General features: G+C 48.6%; 1 protein-coding gene across 1 annotated transcript in view; it reads right to left on the bottom strand.

The window, feature by feature from the left end:
• Positions 1-9758: 9758 nt before the first annotated feature.
• LOC147706586 (uncharacterized) overlaps positions 9759-15599 on the bottom strand; it is a 487499-nt gene continuing 481658 nt past the window's right edge. Inside the window, exons 16-17 of the mRNA XM_086929635.1 lie at positions 11159-11434; positions 9759-11054 (exon numbers count right to left, since the gene is read on the bottom strand). Of these exons, the coding sequence (XP_086785761.1) occupies positions 10747-11054; positions 11159-11434 (584 nt within the window). The 3' untranslated portion in view covers positions 9759-10746. The remainder of the gene's footprint in view (positions 11055-11158; positions 11435-15599) is intronic.

Below are 15599 nucleotides of genomic sequence, written 5' to 3'. Positions count from 1 at the left end.
CCCAACCACACTTTTACCCATCCATCTACCCTTCCACCCATAGATCTACCCTTCCACCCATACATCCATCTATTTATATTTTCTCTCATCCATACTTCCATTCATTCACTCATCCGTCCATCTTTTCTTTCATTATCTATCCATTCCCCCTTTCATTCATGCATTCATCCTTTCAGTAATCCATCCAGCCATTCAGACATTCCTTCACTTATTTACTCACCCACCTTTTCACATTATGAGATGAGCCTTTGTCTGCAGAGTGGCAGGCAGAAGAGTCCCATCAAGAATGAACTAAAGCAAGGGGTCGGGTGGTGGAGAGTTCACTATGCCCCTGCACATAGGCAGACTGAAAACGTAGAACTCATGCATGATGCACAGTGCCAGGATGTGAGGTTACTGTAACATGGTGTTGTTTCCAGGGCTTTAAGCGGTGTAATAAAACTGGGGGGTCTCTTCAAAGGGGGTGTTTGACCTAATTAAGAGCGCAGCTTAAAACACCTAGGCTGAAAATATGCGCTTAGCATAGTGTTCTGCCTCATTGGTATTATGTTGTCTCTGTCATTGCATCCAGATATATAATACAGCAAGTATCATTACACCCCAACAAGCCAGGACTATTGGCTTTGTCAATGGTTGCTGGTTCCTTAAAAAAAAAAAAGGAGCAACCATGGCTATGTTGAATACAATATTGAAAATACTTCAGTTCTAAAATGACAGGACAGTGAGAGAACGATAACCTGTTCTTTTAAACTTATTTTACAGGCTTCTTTGAATGAAGTGTTTTCTAACGTTGCAGCGTGGGCGTTTTACTTTTAACATACAGAATGCCTTTCTGTACTCTGAGGCAGGAGGAGGCCGCCACATGCTTTAGCACCCCCAGACTGCCCCATTGTCATTCAGTAGGTGGCAATCAGCGGCAGACTGAATGACAATGGGCGGGAGGGGCTGCTCTTGTGCTCCTGGAGGAGTGCGAGGCGGCTCCATCAGCGGGGGTGAGGCCTCTCACAGGGAGCAGCGCTGCTCCCTGTGATGGCCAAAATTACAGCTAGTGTGCGCGGCGTCCCTGGCACCTCATTACGGCGCACCGGGCGCCGCGGCGCACAGTTTGGGAACCACAGGATTATGTGATAACAGCAAATAGGCACTCATCCAGACTGAATGGTTTTAAAATACAGAATGATCCCTTGAGTGATCACTTTCCACAGAGTGTAACTTTTAAAGTTCCTAGTAAAGTTATAAATAGAAAGGGGAAGTGTTCACATGTGGCCAATGAGATTTCTCTTAATTATAACCCTTGGCTTTTCTCCTCAATGGTACAAAGTCGATCCTGGTGAGTTTACCAAGAGCTTGTAGGTAAGTACTACAAAGCTTTTTTAGACTGTTTGGATGAGAACGTGGATTATGGTAAAATGTTAGAATCCTTCCAACTGATCACATGTGGGATTAAGGAGGGTCTAGCAGTTAAGAACAGAAAAGGGGATATTAATAAAAAGCATAGGGGCATATTATCAAGGACGCCGTTAAATATTATCGCCGGTTTAGTGGTAGAAAACTGCCGCTAAAGCGACGATAATGGGCTTGATAATAGGCCCTTGAGAATTCCAATAGAAGTCCATGTTCTGGTGTGGACCTGGGCTTCTATTCTCGATGGGCATATTATCAAGCCCATTATCGTCGCTTTAGGGGCGGTTTTCTGCCACTAAACCGGCGATAATTTTTAACCCCGTCTTTGATAATATGCCCCTTAATTGGTTTGATAACAGATGTACGAAGGTGGTCGGAGTCTATTGATTTAATAGGCATCAAATGTCACAAATGTCACAAATCAAGATTATGTAACTTAAATCATAAACAGTCCATAAATACAGTGCATATTTTATTTAAGCACATCGTAAGTAGGATACTTGGTATCAGTCAATAAGTATCAGAATTTGTGAAATCAAAACTAAAGGCATATCAATTATTTCATTGGATCAAAATAAATTGGAAGACACAAGTATGAATCAATTCAATGGTAAGCTCTTCATATATGTGATTTAAAGTTATCAGGAATTAATTACATTCTGGTTTATCAACGCGCTCTTAGTGAACAGGAAAAAGAGATAGTTAGAGGGGATGGGTGTGATGGGATATAAGTGGGGACCGGGTAAAGGTGTTGTGACCATAAAACAATCACATTAAAATTCAGTGCAGCTTTTACAGTCTGGTTTAGATCAGTAGTTCCATACTACTCTTTACCATAGGATCTGTATTAATCCATTAATTTCTCCTATGCTTAGAGGAATCATGTGGACTGGTCGTCTACGTTTCAACCCCTGGTTTTAAGGGTGATTGGAAACCTCATGCTGGGGTCTTCTTCAGGACACAAAGGGAGCTGGAGCGCCTACAAATAATACAATAACAATGAATGTATCAACCCACTGAAAAGGAACAGTCGTGCACTGGGACTGGATTAAAAATAAAGTACATACTTTACGCGGGGCCAATTCAATGGCCGTTAGGATAGGACCATCCTGGGTTCCTATGTTGTGGAATATAGCCTGCAACTATTTAAAGGATCAAGGTTACAATAGGATGTACAAGGGAGTCATATTATTTCTGTAACTAACTCAAAATCTGTTTTAGGAGAAAGGTAAATCCTTTCATTCTGAAATGTCACCAAGTGATACGGACACATCACTCTTTCTTAGGGAGATTTGTCCAAGACCATTTTGGAAGAGATTCATTGCAATCAAGTCCACCTCCCACCCTGCTTTGCCTCTTTTGGTGAGCCTCATGAATCTCTAACAAGCCCTGGATACTCATATAACATTGATGCCTTGATTCCAGCTACATGGAAACCACCAACACCCCTCAGAAGTACTGCAGTCCTAGCAAATTGACAGCATGATTTTCCTAATGATGATTAGTTTTTGAGCAATGACACATATGTTGCACAGCTGTTTCTTTAATTCCACACCAGCGTAAAGAGAGCCTTGTGGTCCAGATTCAGCAGAAAAGTGTTATTAACTTTGACAGGTTTGATCTAACAGCCTCAACATCAGCTTTCATACAGTTCACCAATCACTTTTGGTGACCTGTCAATTTAAAAAAATTGCTGTTTTACACAAACAACGACACCATCTCCACCACCCTGATCGCAAAACCTCGCCAACCTCGGACTCAGACAGCTCGACACAACACCCACCCACTCCGCCAGCCACACGCTTGACCCCATCTTCTCCGCAAGCACCCACGTCACCATCAGTCACACCACCGTACTCCATTGGACTGACCATCGCTGCATCCATTTCACCTTCCGGAAACCCATCACGCACCACTGCACCCAAAAGACCCCTCGCCCCTGCTGGAGCAAAGTCACCGGTGACCAGCTTACCATCACCCTCGCCCAGAGCACACCCAACGATCCCACCGACCCCAACACCGCCGCCCACAACTTCAGACAGTGGATCAAAGACTGCGCCAACACCCTCGCCCCGATCAAGAAACCCTCCAACAGAGACACCAGCAGGAAAGCCTGCTGGTTCACCGAGGACCTCCAGGCCTCCAAGCAAGCCTGTCAAAAACTTGAGAAGAAATGGCACCTCGAACAGACACCAGACATTTACGCGGCCCACATGAACGCAACCCGCAGACACCATCAGCTCATCAGATCAGCCAAAAGGACCTCCTTCAAAGACCACCTAGACAACAATGCACACAACAGGCAGGTTGCTCCCCACGCTGCGTAGCTCCACCGGACTGTGCCCGTGCACCGGCCCTGCTACTGCAGAGTTCGAGGCCTGCCTCCACCCGCTGGCTATCACCTGCACCTCATCCCTGGTGGCCAGTAGTAGGACTTAGGTTTTCTTTTCAGCCGTTCTTTCCCGCGCTTTGGTTTGCGCTTGTGCCCGCTTTATTGTGCCTGCTTTGTGTCGCTGGTGTTTAGTATTGTTTTTTATTGTATTGCATTGTATTATTGTATTTCCTCTCCTTTTTTGCCCCTCTGTGCCCGTATTGCCTCTGTTCCCTTAGGATGCTTTTCTGCTGTTCTTTAATGTGCTTTCTTGCGCTTGTGCCCCCTTTATTGGGCCTGCTTTGTGCCCCTGGTGTTGAGTATTGTTGGTTTATTGTATTGCATTGTATTTGTCCTCCGTTTTGTCCCTCTGTGCCCGTTTTCCCTCTGATCGCTCGCTGGTACCGCATCCCGCTGATGCCACTACCTTCAAGGTATGCCGCACCACAATGCGGTTCATTTTGCAATTGAACACAATGGCGTTTGTTTGCAGTTTACTAAAACAAACTCTTTATTCTTTTTGGAAAACAGTTCCCATGGACTCGTTCCCCGCCCTGATGAAAATCCTGTAAACCACTGGCAGCATTTGACTTTAGGCATTTTGACATTTGAACTCATACATTTGTCTTCACACCAATGGCTTTTGATAGTCACATATTCAAAATGGGCTTACTGTCATTTTTTACACAAACGAATTCACTTCATGAGTTAGGGGTTGTTGTATTTGAAAGATTCACCCTTGCTCTCACATGTTGCTGTATTTATGATTTTCAAACTGTGATCGTTTACCTGTTTCTTGAAAAGTTTCTTTTTGATTCATTAATGTCCATGTATGTACGATTTAGCGCAATGTTTTTGCTTTATAATTGTTCACTGTAGATACTTACACATTGTTCGATTGATCTCCATATGGCTAGAAAGGAAGTCGATGGTTCTCTCTTTGTCTGCTCCTAAAATAAGTGAATTTTGTAACTTACGTATTGATTCAATGACAAAAGTTTTGTCGAGATAAACTAATAAACTTATGGTTTATCTCTAATCATTCAGTGTTTGCATTATTGCATTGTTTGGAGGCATAGGCACATTTTTTGTTTCCTCTAGTTTAGGCCCTGCCTACCCTCCCTCCCATTGGGCCAAGCCACCATTTTGGGTTAATGCATCTCCCACAGCACTGCCCCCGCTCCCATTCAGCTGCTCCCCCTCCTAGCTGCTGCTCCCTCCCACCTCCTCTTCTTATGGTGGCTGCTCGCGGTGAAGGTAGCGACCCTTGACCCTGCTTCCAGGCAGGTCACTCCCCACGCCGCATAGCTCCACCTGACTGTGCCCGTGCACCGGCCCTCCTGCTGCAGAATTCGAGGCCCGGCTCCACCTGCAGGCTACCACCTGCACCTCATCCCTATTGGCCAGTGGAAGGCCTTAGGTTTGCTTTTCAGCCGTTCTTCCCCGCGCTTTGCTTTGCGCTTGTGCCCGCTTTATTGAGCCCCTGGTGTTGAGTATTGTTGGCTTATTGTATTGTTTGTATTATTGCATTTGCTCTCTGTTTTGTCCCTCTGTGCCCATTTTGCCTCTGTTCCCTTGCCGGTCCCACTTCCCACCTCTGTGTCCCGCTCCCATTCATCCGCTCCCCCCTCTCAGCTGCTCCTCCCTCCCACCTCCCCTTATTATGGTGGTCGTGCGCTGCGAGTGCACTGCTGGAATGCCCAAGGCAAGCTTGCCGGCGCCCGTCCGAGCCTGGAAAGCTCCCAGCGCCAGAATCCCTGGCCCCTGTGAACACCACGACGCCCGAATGCGCTACGATGCCAGCACACTCCACGCACTCAACACCGGACGAGAAAAAATCTGCTTCCGGGCCACCCCGAAACGCACCAAAGGACCCTTCTCCTGGTGGAACTGCAACTTCACCACTATCCGCCCCACCACACCTCCACCCAGGAAAGAACCCAACTACCTCCTCAAAACCCGCTCAGCCGGCAAACATGCCGTTGAACTCTGGGACCTCCTCGACTCTACCTCCCCAGATGTCGCATTCCTCCAAGGCAAAGGAAGTCATCACAACCCTCCCCATCCATCATGTACACCTTGTCATCCACCAACTCCCCCACCATTCATTCCTTCCCTCCATCTGTGCCCCATCCACATCCAAACCCCTTTAACCACTTGCAAACCCATCATCCATCCATCCCTCCATCCATCATCTCACCCATCCATCCCTCCTTCCACCCCCTCACCCATCCATCCATCATCCATCCATCCCTTCACCCAATCCATCCCCTCACCAATCCATCCACTCTTCCACCCATCCATCCAACCACTCACCCCTTCACCCAAGCTATTCTCCCACTCATCCATCCACTCCTCCATTCATCCATCCATTCACTCCTCCATTCATCTATCCATCCACTCCTCCATTCATCCATCCATCCACTCTTCCACCCATCCACTCACTCACTCATCCATCCAACGACCCACCCTCTCACCCATCCAGCCATCCCCCACCCACTCATCCATCCACCCAGTCACTCATCCGTCCACCCACTCAACCCCCCACTCATCCATCCACCCACCCATCCATCCCGCTCTCCACCCTCCCCCCACTCATACATGCACTCTGACCCATCCATCTCCATGCTCCTCTCCTCACCCATCTATGCACACACCTGCCCATCCACTCTGCCAATCATTCATCCATGTCCTCACTCATCCATCCATCCATCCTCCCCCTCTCTCTCCATTCCCCCCTCACCCATCCCTCCATCCACCCTTCACCCATCCACCCACTCATCCATCCACTCATCCACTCATGAATCCATCCATTGACCTCTCACCCACCTCTTCACTCCTCCATCCATCCCCCCGTCCATCCACCCTCCTCAATCACCCATCCATCCCCACATCCACCCCTCCACTCATCCATCCATCCATTCACCCCTTCACCCATCAATACATCCATCCATCATCTCTCCCATCCATCCACCCACCGATTCGTCCACCATCCACCCCCCCATCGATCCATCCACCATTTCACTGATCCATCCACCATTTCACTGGTCCATCCATCCCTCCACCCATCCATCTACCCTTCCAACCATACACACATCCATCCACTCCCATCCATCCCTCCACTCATGCATCCATCCTCTCTCCCACCATCCATCCACCCCTTCACCTATCCATCCATCCCCTCACTCATCCATCCACCCCCCACCCATACATCCACCATGTCACCCACACATCCACCATTCCACCCATCACTCCACCCATACATCCACCACTCCACCCATACATCTATTCACCCACATGGCAACATAACGGACATCTGGTGGCCGGCTCCACCCGACATCCCTCGCTCTCCCTCTAGCTGCCTCTGTCTCCCCGCTCTCCTTATGTCTCCCTCGCTATGCCTCTCTCGCTCTCCCTCTGTCTCCCTCGCTCTCCCTCTGTCTCCCTTGCTCTCCCTCTGTCTCCCTCGCTCTCCCTCGCTCTCCCTCACTCTGCCTCCCTCGTTCTCCCTCTGTCTGCCTGTCTCCCTCCCTCGCTCTCCCTCTGTCTCCCTCGCTCTCACTCTGTCTCCCTCGCTCTCTCTCACTCTGTCTCCCTCGCTCTCCCTCACTCTGCCTCCCTCGCTCTCCCTCTGTCTGCCTGTCTCCCTCCCTCGCTCTCCCTCTGTCTGCCTGTCTCCCTCCCTCGCTCTCCCTCTGTCTGCATGTCTCCCTCTCTCACTCTCCCTCGCTCTCCCTGTCTGCCTCAGTCTCCCACGCTCCCCCTCGCGCTGCCTCCCTCGCTCTCGCTCTGTCAGCCTCTGTCTCCCTCCCTCGCTCCCCCTCTGTCTGCCTGTCTCCCTCCCTCGATCTCCCTCTGTCTGTCTCTGTCTACGTCCTCCCTCCCTCTCCCTCTTCATCTCACCATGCCTGTGTGTGCCCGGGCTGACACAGCTTCTGGGCACACACACACACACTCAGCCAGGCAGCCGCACCCCAGCACTTCACACCTCTTTAAGAGGCCATTCGCATGCTAATGAGCTTTGTTCAGCTCTTAGGCCCCTGCAGCCCCACTCTGACGGAAATCGCCCGCCCTCACAGAGAGTCTCTACATCGCGCTGCGCAAAGGGAAGATCGGAGGGGAGCTCGCGCCCCCCCTGGGATGGTGCCGCGCCCCCCCAGGGGGGCGCGACCCACAGTTTGAAGAACCCTGCTCTACGGACACGCCTCCATAACGCTGGGATCCGCAACAAGGCTCTGGACTGGACCACCTCCTTCCTCTCCGGCAGAACCCAGACCGTCCGCCTCCCCCCTTAATAGCCGAAGCCATCAAGATCATCTGCAGCATACCCCAAGGCTCATCCCTCAGCCTGACTTTATTCAACATCTACATGGCTCCACTCGCCTACCTCGCCCGACTGCACAACCTCAACATCCTCTCCTACGCCGACGACACCCAGCTGATCCTTTCCCTCACCAAGGACCCCATCCACGAAGGAATGAAAGCTTTCACTGAGTGGATGAAGAAGAGCCGCCTGAAACTCAACTCGGACAAGACAGAAGTCCTCATCCTCGGCACCACCCACTCGGCCTCGGACGACTCCTGGTGGCCAACCGCACTGAGAACTGCACCAACTACCACCGACCTCGCATGCAACCTGAGATTCATCCTCGACTCCACCGGCTACATGTCAAAACAGGTCAACGCCATCTCATCCTCCTGCTTCAACACCCTCTGCATGCTCTCAAGATATACAGGTGGACCCCCACCGAAAGCAGAAGAACAGTCACCCAGGCCTTCATCAGCAGCAGGTTGGACTACGGAAAAATCCTCTACGCTGGAGCCCCGGCCAAACTCCTGAAATGACTACAATGCATCAAGAACGCTGCTGCACGCCTGATGCTCAACATCCCTCGCTGCAGCCACATCACACCCCACCTGAGAGACCTGCACTGGCTTCCGGTCAACAAGAGGCTCACCTTCAAGCACCTCATCCGCGCACACAAAGCACTCCACAACACCGGAACAGCATACCTCAACACACGACTCACATTCCACACTCCGAACCGTCAGCTCCGCCCCTCCAACCTCGCACTAGCAACCATCCCCGCATCTGAAGAGCGACCTTTGGTGGCAGATCATTCTCCCACCTTGCCGCCAAGACCTAGAACACCCTCTGCTAAGCATCCTCCTACGGCAGACCCAGGACCTGCTCACCTTCGGAAGACTACTCAAGACCTGGCTCTTCGAGCAGTAGCAGCACCCCCCCTCCCCCCCCCGCCCTCCCCCCCAGCACCTTGAGACCCTCACAAGTATGTAGTGCAGCCTACAAATTCTCTGATTGATTGATTGATTGATTGATTGATTGATTGATTGGCAAAGCTTTGAAGGAATGAATGATGTTACTTGTGCAGGAGGTGATGGTACACATCAAATAGCTAATGTTAAAAGCATGACAACAAGAGGTTACAACAAAGATCTGTGACTCTGCCCTTCCTCTTTCTGATCATATAAAAACCTGGGAGAAAGGTGGAAGATTAAACACAGTAAGCGAACTCAATGATACTTTCACAATCCTCATGTGTAAAAGAATGCATCGGATTCATGACCCCCCTCCTTGCTCACAAGACCATCACGCTCTATGACCCTTGATCCAACAACGACAGTAACTTCCACCAAACATTACACTTAATCAATACTCAAACAGCACATTGACAACGGCACCAGTTGTGGAACTGTCCCTGGCCTGAAGACATTCACAACCAGACAGAGCTACGGGGGTGGGGCACTCACGCGCCCGGAATTTGTTTTGGGAAAAGGTGTTTAACTTTTCACGGTGTTACTAATTTATAAGATTACTTTTAACCAGGAGCTTAAGAACTCTGTTTGGAGTGCTGTGAACCAGGCATTTAATGCCACTCTGTGCTATACAAGTTTTAAACCACAAAGCATCCAGTAAGCACACTAAAGGAACAAAGAACAAATATTCAGTCAAATAGAAAAAAATAAGACATTTAATGATGTCGTGGAAACATTCTCCTATTGAACTGCAAAAATGACAATTAACTTATGGCAGAAGCATCAAATTCTGAGATGTTAACCCTGTGATATTATTATAATTAAGTGCGAATATTAGTATTAATGAGAAGTATTAAAACTTTTCAAAAACATGTATATTTAGTCTCTGGTTTGTTTTAAATTGTTTCTTCTGAAAATCCTATTTCTTACGATTAAGAAAACATTTCCCTCAAACACAAAATAGCCCAGTCTCTTCAGCACGCCTCGCGAGGCTCCTATGATTAGACATAGCAGAAATAAGAATGACACCTTAATCTTTCTACTTGTTTTCAGATAATATACCTTCTCATTGGATTCCCCCCTGAATGTAATCATCTTAATATTAGACATAGGAAAGAAACAGTTCACTGTATTGACTAATGCTTAATTAAATAAGACATTCTATTGTGCAGTGGTCTTGGCAGCGGCCATTTTTAAAGGCGTCTGTGAGAATGAGGAGTTAAGAGAGCATTGCCACAAAGAATGAGAGAAGGTCAGAGGAGAGAAGAAGGGCAGGAGTGGCAGAAAGGGAAAGGACATTGGGAGCACAGACTTCATCTACAGGTGTGCAAGAGTATGGTCTTCCTGTACAATCTCTAATCAACATTTGAAAGCATGAATGTCTTACTCCTCTTTATAGCTTGTTATTTGTGTCAATTACCAATGACTGCTCCTGACACGCTGCAATCCAGGTATTGTAAGAAAGATTATGCAAGTCAATGCATACTGGCCCTGCAGGGGTTCAAAGAGCAGGAGATATTACTACTAAGAGGCTACCAATATTATCAATTAAATGATGCCACTGACTGAAAGGAAAGGAGTAACTCAATAAGGGCACACACAAAGATAACAAAAGGGGAAAGAGAAGTAAGAAAGTTATGCATGAAGGCTCAGGGTGGGATGCTAAATTGGCGCGGATACTTTCAGAAACGATTTCAACTTGGAAGAAGCAGGCTTGGCGTCTGTTTATTCCTGGAGTAGTTATTTACAGTTATAGAGACAGACGCCTTCGCAATCAGGCCGGTGATTGTGTTCTCAGCCACACACGTGTAGATGCCGCTATCTCGTGAAGACGCCTTCGCAACGGTGTATGTTTGTCCAGGTCTCTTTAGATCAGTACCATTGAGACTCCACTGGTACCGCGGTGCTGGGAAGGACCCCGCAGTGCAGGATAGAGAGAGTCGTGTCCCGATCCGCACGGAGAGAGGTCCTGGCGGGTCGATCCTCACGCCCTCCGGCCCATCTGGAAGGGAACAGAGAGAGGGTCTGTGAGCTCAGCGGGGCAGAGAGGAAGTGACGAATAACAGGAGGTTGGAGGGTGGGTGGGGGGGCTGTGGGCTTACTTACAGGCGACATTCAGGATCCGGGGGTCACTGGCGCTGCTGCTGACGGGGTTCATGGCCTCGCACTGGTAGACCCCTGAATCCCCACGGGACACGTTGGCGATGCTCAGGGCTCTGTTATCTGGAGACGGAAGGATGTTTCTAGGTAGAGCCGGGCTGGCATTGAAGGACCAGAGGACTGTAGTGGCGGCTTTAGAAGCAATGCAGGTTATCACCGCAGGACCCCGGTTCTCCACCAGTTGTGAGGGCGCAGAAGTCACTGTGGGTTTAGTCACCGGCTCTGCAACCAGAACAAAGAGACAGGATTATATTGTGAGCAGTGTGCTGTGTATTTGTTGAAGGACAAATCGGGAAAAGGAATGGTAAAGGCCAAGAAAAGGCCAACTCTGCCAGGGGATTCTCCCCACTCTCACGTGGGTTCAGCGCTTTAGTAGATGTATTCAATCATATATTCAGTGAGCCATAATCCCAAGAGCCACATCCTGTCCCTGTTGGAAAAAGGCAGAAGGAATGAGCCTTAAATGAAACACACTAAAGCCTCATCAGAGCCCTGCACTGTCACATCTCTTGCTACCAGCCCCAAACTAATGCATATATTGAGAGCCGGAGGGACACGAGATATCAAACCCCCTTCCAAGAGTGAACCCACCATTCACTGATAACAACCCATGTAACGATGCTATGGTACGTACTTTATCAGGGTGACATTCAAGCCTGACATAGGGACATCAGTCAAATCACAGCAAAATAACACCCTCAAACCAGACATGAGGACTCTAACCAAGCATTCTCTGGGAGCAATCTGTGCCGCCTTTGACCACTGCGCCCTCCTCAAGGACATAAAGAACTAGATGGAAAGGGGGGCCATTCGGCCCCCTGCATGTATGGCGGACGCCAACCCCCTCACCACCCCCCGCACCTCAGTGGTGGGGGCATGCCGCGGCGGGTGCGCACCCGACCACCAATGGGTGCTGGCTCCTGCCTTGACCCGGAAGCAGATCTAATTGCTTCCGGGTCGGGGAGGGGGAGCCAAAGCGGTTAAAAGGCTGAGGGAGCGCGGGATGCGCCCTCTTGTTCCCGCGCTCCAACCAGGCTTGCCTCCTCGCCCATCGGGGCTCACGTAAAATGTATTCTCACCCACCAGCCCCTGAAGTAGACTTTTGGAATTGTGTGTTGGATTTGTGGTAACAATTTTAGGGTCGTAATTTGCACAGTAATTGTGTTGAAGTTGTTTTTTCCTTAGGCCTTTTTCCTGTTTACAGGTGTTAGTATTTGAGTGATGCTCGTGGTTGTACAGTAATCATTTTGCACTCAGACGTGAGGAAGTAGCTGGTTAATGAGGATCTGACACCGGTTAGCGACCTTGCCGTAGGTCTAAAAGATAGGATATGCAGAAAAAGTTATAAATATGATGTTAGATTCGGTTAGGAACATGCTGTATTAGACATTTGGTAAGGTTAGCCCTTTTTAGACCTGTCTACATTGATTGTAATCTAATGTCAACATTTTTGTGCATAAATGGTTGTGTGTAAATATTGTTTATTTCAAATTTTAATTTGTTTATATGTTTTATTAAATACGTCCGGGGGGTCGTGAGACCCCCCACCTTACAAAGAAACTCCTCTCATGTCCAATTGCTTCAATTGTAATTAAATTTGTGATGGTGCCCAAGCGGGGGCGAGGGGGATGATCGGTAGTCCCTGAACATACAGGATGAGAAGGACTAAATCAAGTATGGTAATCGCACAAGTCAACGTTAATCAACAAAGAGTCTCTGTTAAATGCTGAAAGAAGCTTAAATCGTGCAAAATGGAGTCGTCTCTGCCATCGGGAGGGCGGGAAGCAACAGAACAGCGGTCCTTTCAGACCTCTGGATGATGGCAGAGAGCGGAACTGTGGACTCCTTCATCAGACATATCAACGGGTATCTGCTTGGAGGGCAAAGGATGAGGTAAGGAAAGTAAGTAACATTGGTAGTTTCTTCATTTTCGGATGTTGCCCCGTACGTATATATTTATGTATGTATGTACATATATACAACGCATCCTGAAAAATGCTTGGCTGTTAAGTCAACCAATTTTTAGAATACTATGATGTACAATCCACGGCACAGAAAGCGAGCGAGGGGGAAGCCTGCAACCATAAACATACACCTGGACCACTGGACCCAAGATACGGCGACCCGTAGGTTATGTGACCACAATCACAGAAATAAGATAGGACATTCCCCCGCCAAGACAAACAAAGTATGTGGCAAGGTGATGGGCATCCCGCGGCCCCAGGAATTGCTCATTTACTTCGATATAATAGGAACACCTATGCTCTGATGGAGGACAGCAGTATTGGGCCCAACGGAATCAGCGAGTGCCTACTCGAGCATCAGTGGGCAAGCACACTGAATGCCTCACACTTGACCTAGGGACATGCAGTCTGTCCACAGACCCAGAGTATAAAGATAAGTAATTCTTTACAGACTGAACACAGGAAGGAACCAGAGTGGTCCTACACCTTGGCACTGCAGATAGGCTGGATCGCGGCCTGGATCAGGCCCCAGCTGAATATCACGGCGGCCATGCAGGCGAAGAAGATGCAGCAGAAACGCAAAGTAAATGGGAGCAATCCACAGCCTATTTAAGAGCCTTTAACATGGGCAAGGAGAGGCCGCAAAGAGGGGTTCAACAAATGAAGATGGACGACTACACAGCACAGGGGAGTGTCACAAAGCAGGACCCGGACGCGAGGCACCATTGGAGAATGACGCTACATAGCTAGAGCCCACTGGAGCACAAATCCTCGCAGCCATTGAGGCCTCTAGCACAGCCATTCAGGAAAAAATGTATGCAATGTCCCTGGAAGTTGGGCTGCTGCAGACAGATCTCCGCACTCTCGCGGAACAGTCTGCAGCCACAAAATAAAATGATACAGAGCTACAAAGCGAAGTCTCTACATTAAAGGAAACATTAATAGACCTATCTATGAAAACAGCAGCCCTGGAGCGGCAGGCCAAAGATGCAAAAGGACGCTCCCGAAGGTGCAATCTTTGCTTTGTGGATTTCCAGAGGGCGCAGAAGGGAAAACACCAGAACTCTTCTTCAAACGGTGGATCAAGGAGGCAAAGCAGATCTCTCTGCAATATTCATCATTGAGCAGGCACATCCAGCGCTTGGGCCGCCACCTCAGCCAGGTGCCCATCCCAGGACTCTGATTGCAAAGATTCTGAATCATAGGGACCAAGACTGTATCCTCATGGTGGTACAATAGGGGGTGGTGATAGACGGAGCATCTGAACCAATCAAACACTCACACCCAGTCAACAGATCTGGGTTTTATCCATCACCGTTCTTTAGCCCACTCTGCCACCCCAGTTCAGACATGGCCATATGCAAAACAGTCTGACCCTGTGCCTCAAGGGAAAAGTCCAGTCGGAACTGCCAAGCCATGCCTTTCCTGGACCTGAAATAAGCTTCCGAGGACCGGTTACTGGTATTTCAGCCGTCTTCAGCCTGGTTTGTTCGAATCCAGTGGCAAAGTGAGCAAGGGACTCACGTCTGAGCATACCCTGCCAATTTATGGCGAACAAGGCGGTACAAAAGGGGGTGGTGATGGACGGAGCATCTGAACCAATCAAACACTCACACCCAGTCAACAGATCTGGGTTTAATCCATCAACGTTCTTTAGCCCACTCTGCCACCCCAGTTCAGACATGGCCATATGCAAAACAGTCTGACCCTGTGCCTCATGGGAAAAGTCCAACCAGAACTGCCAAGCCATGTGTTATGTTGCTGTATCTTTAAGAGTCTCCTAGCTGATTACATCATTGTTAGAATGATGACATTTCAATTGCTGTGGATTCAGTTGCTGTTGCTGTGCTTGTTGATGGTTGAGCATTAAAGCTACTCTACAACTACTACAGGAATTGAGTGCTTTTATTACTGGCGACGAGGGTCAAGGCCTGATTGGGGACAGGTACTTTCAACCATCAACTCCCCTACACTTGGATTATTTATTTGGACTTCCTTTCATCGACTTTTGGATTGGTCTGGAATTGTTTATTCTGAACACACCACTGTATTTGGATACCCTGCATTTTTCTCATTGGATTGATTTATCTTGGACTATTGGATCTGTGTGCTTTACTGTATTTTCCATTTTTATTTTATTAATTGTTGGACTTCCTGACTTTCATTTGGTCTTCCCTGTGAAAATCTTCTGTCTTTTGGCCATCTGACTTCACACTCCACACTTGTGTGTAAGAGAAAGGGAATCCAGAAAATCGTATGTATTTTTCTATGTACTTTACTCATTTGGAACTAACACACCGTTGTGTGTAACGCTCCTTACATCTGTTTCTTACTAAAATCTATCTCGTGTGCAACATCGCGCGAGCAACTTGACAATCTTTGTACATTTGTTTACCTTCAAATCTGCCTCGCGTGGAGCATCG

The sequence above is a fragment of the Lissotriton vulgaris genome, chromosome 7, assembly GCF_964263255.1.
Source record: "Lissotriton vulgaris chromosome 7, aLisVul1.2, whole genome shotgun sequence".
NCBI classification, from domain to species: Eukaryota; Metazoa; Chordata; class Amphibia; order Caudata; family Salamandridae; genus Lissotriton; species Lissotriton vulgaris.
The sequence above is the reverse complement of the archived record's forward strand: the minus strand, read 5'-3'. Positions and strand labels throughout refer to the sequence as shown.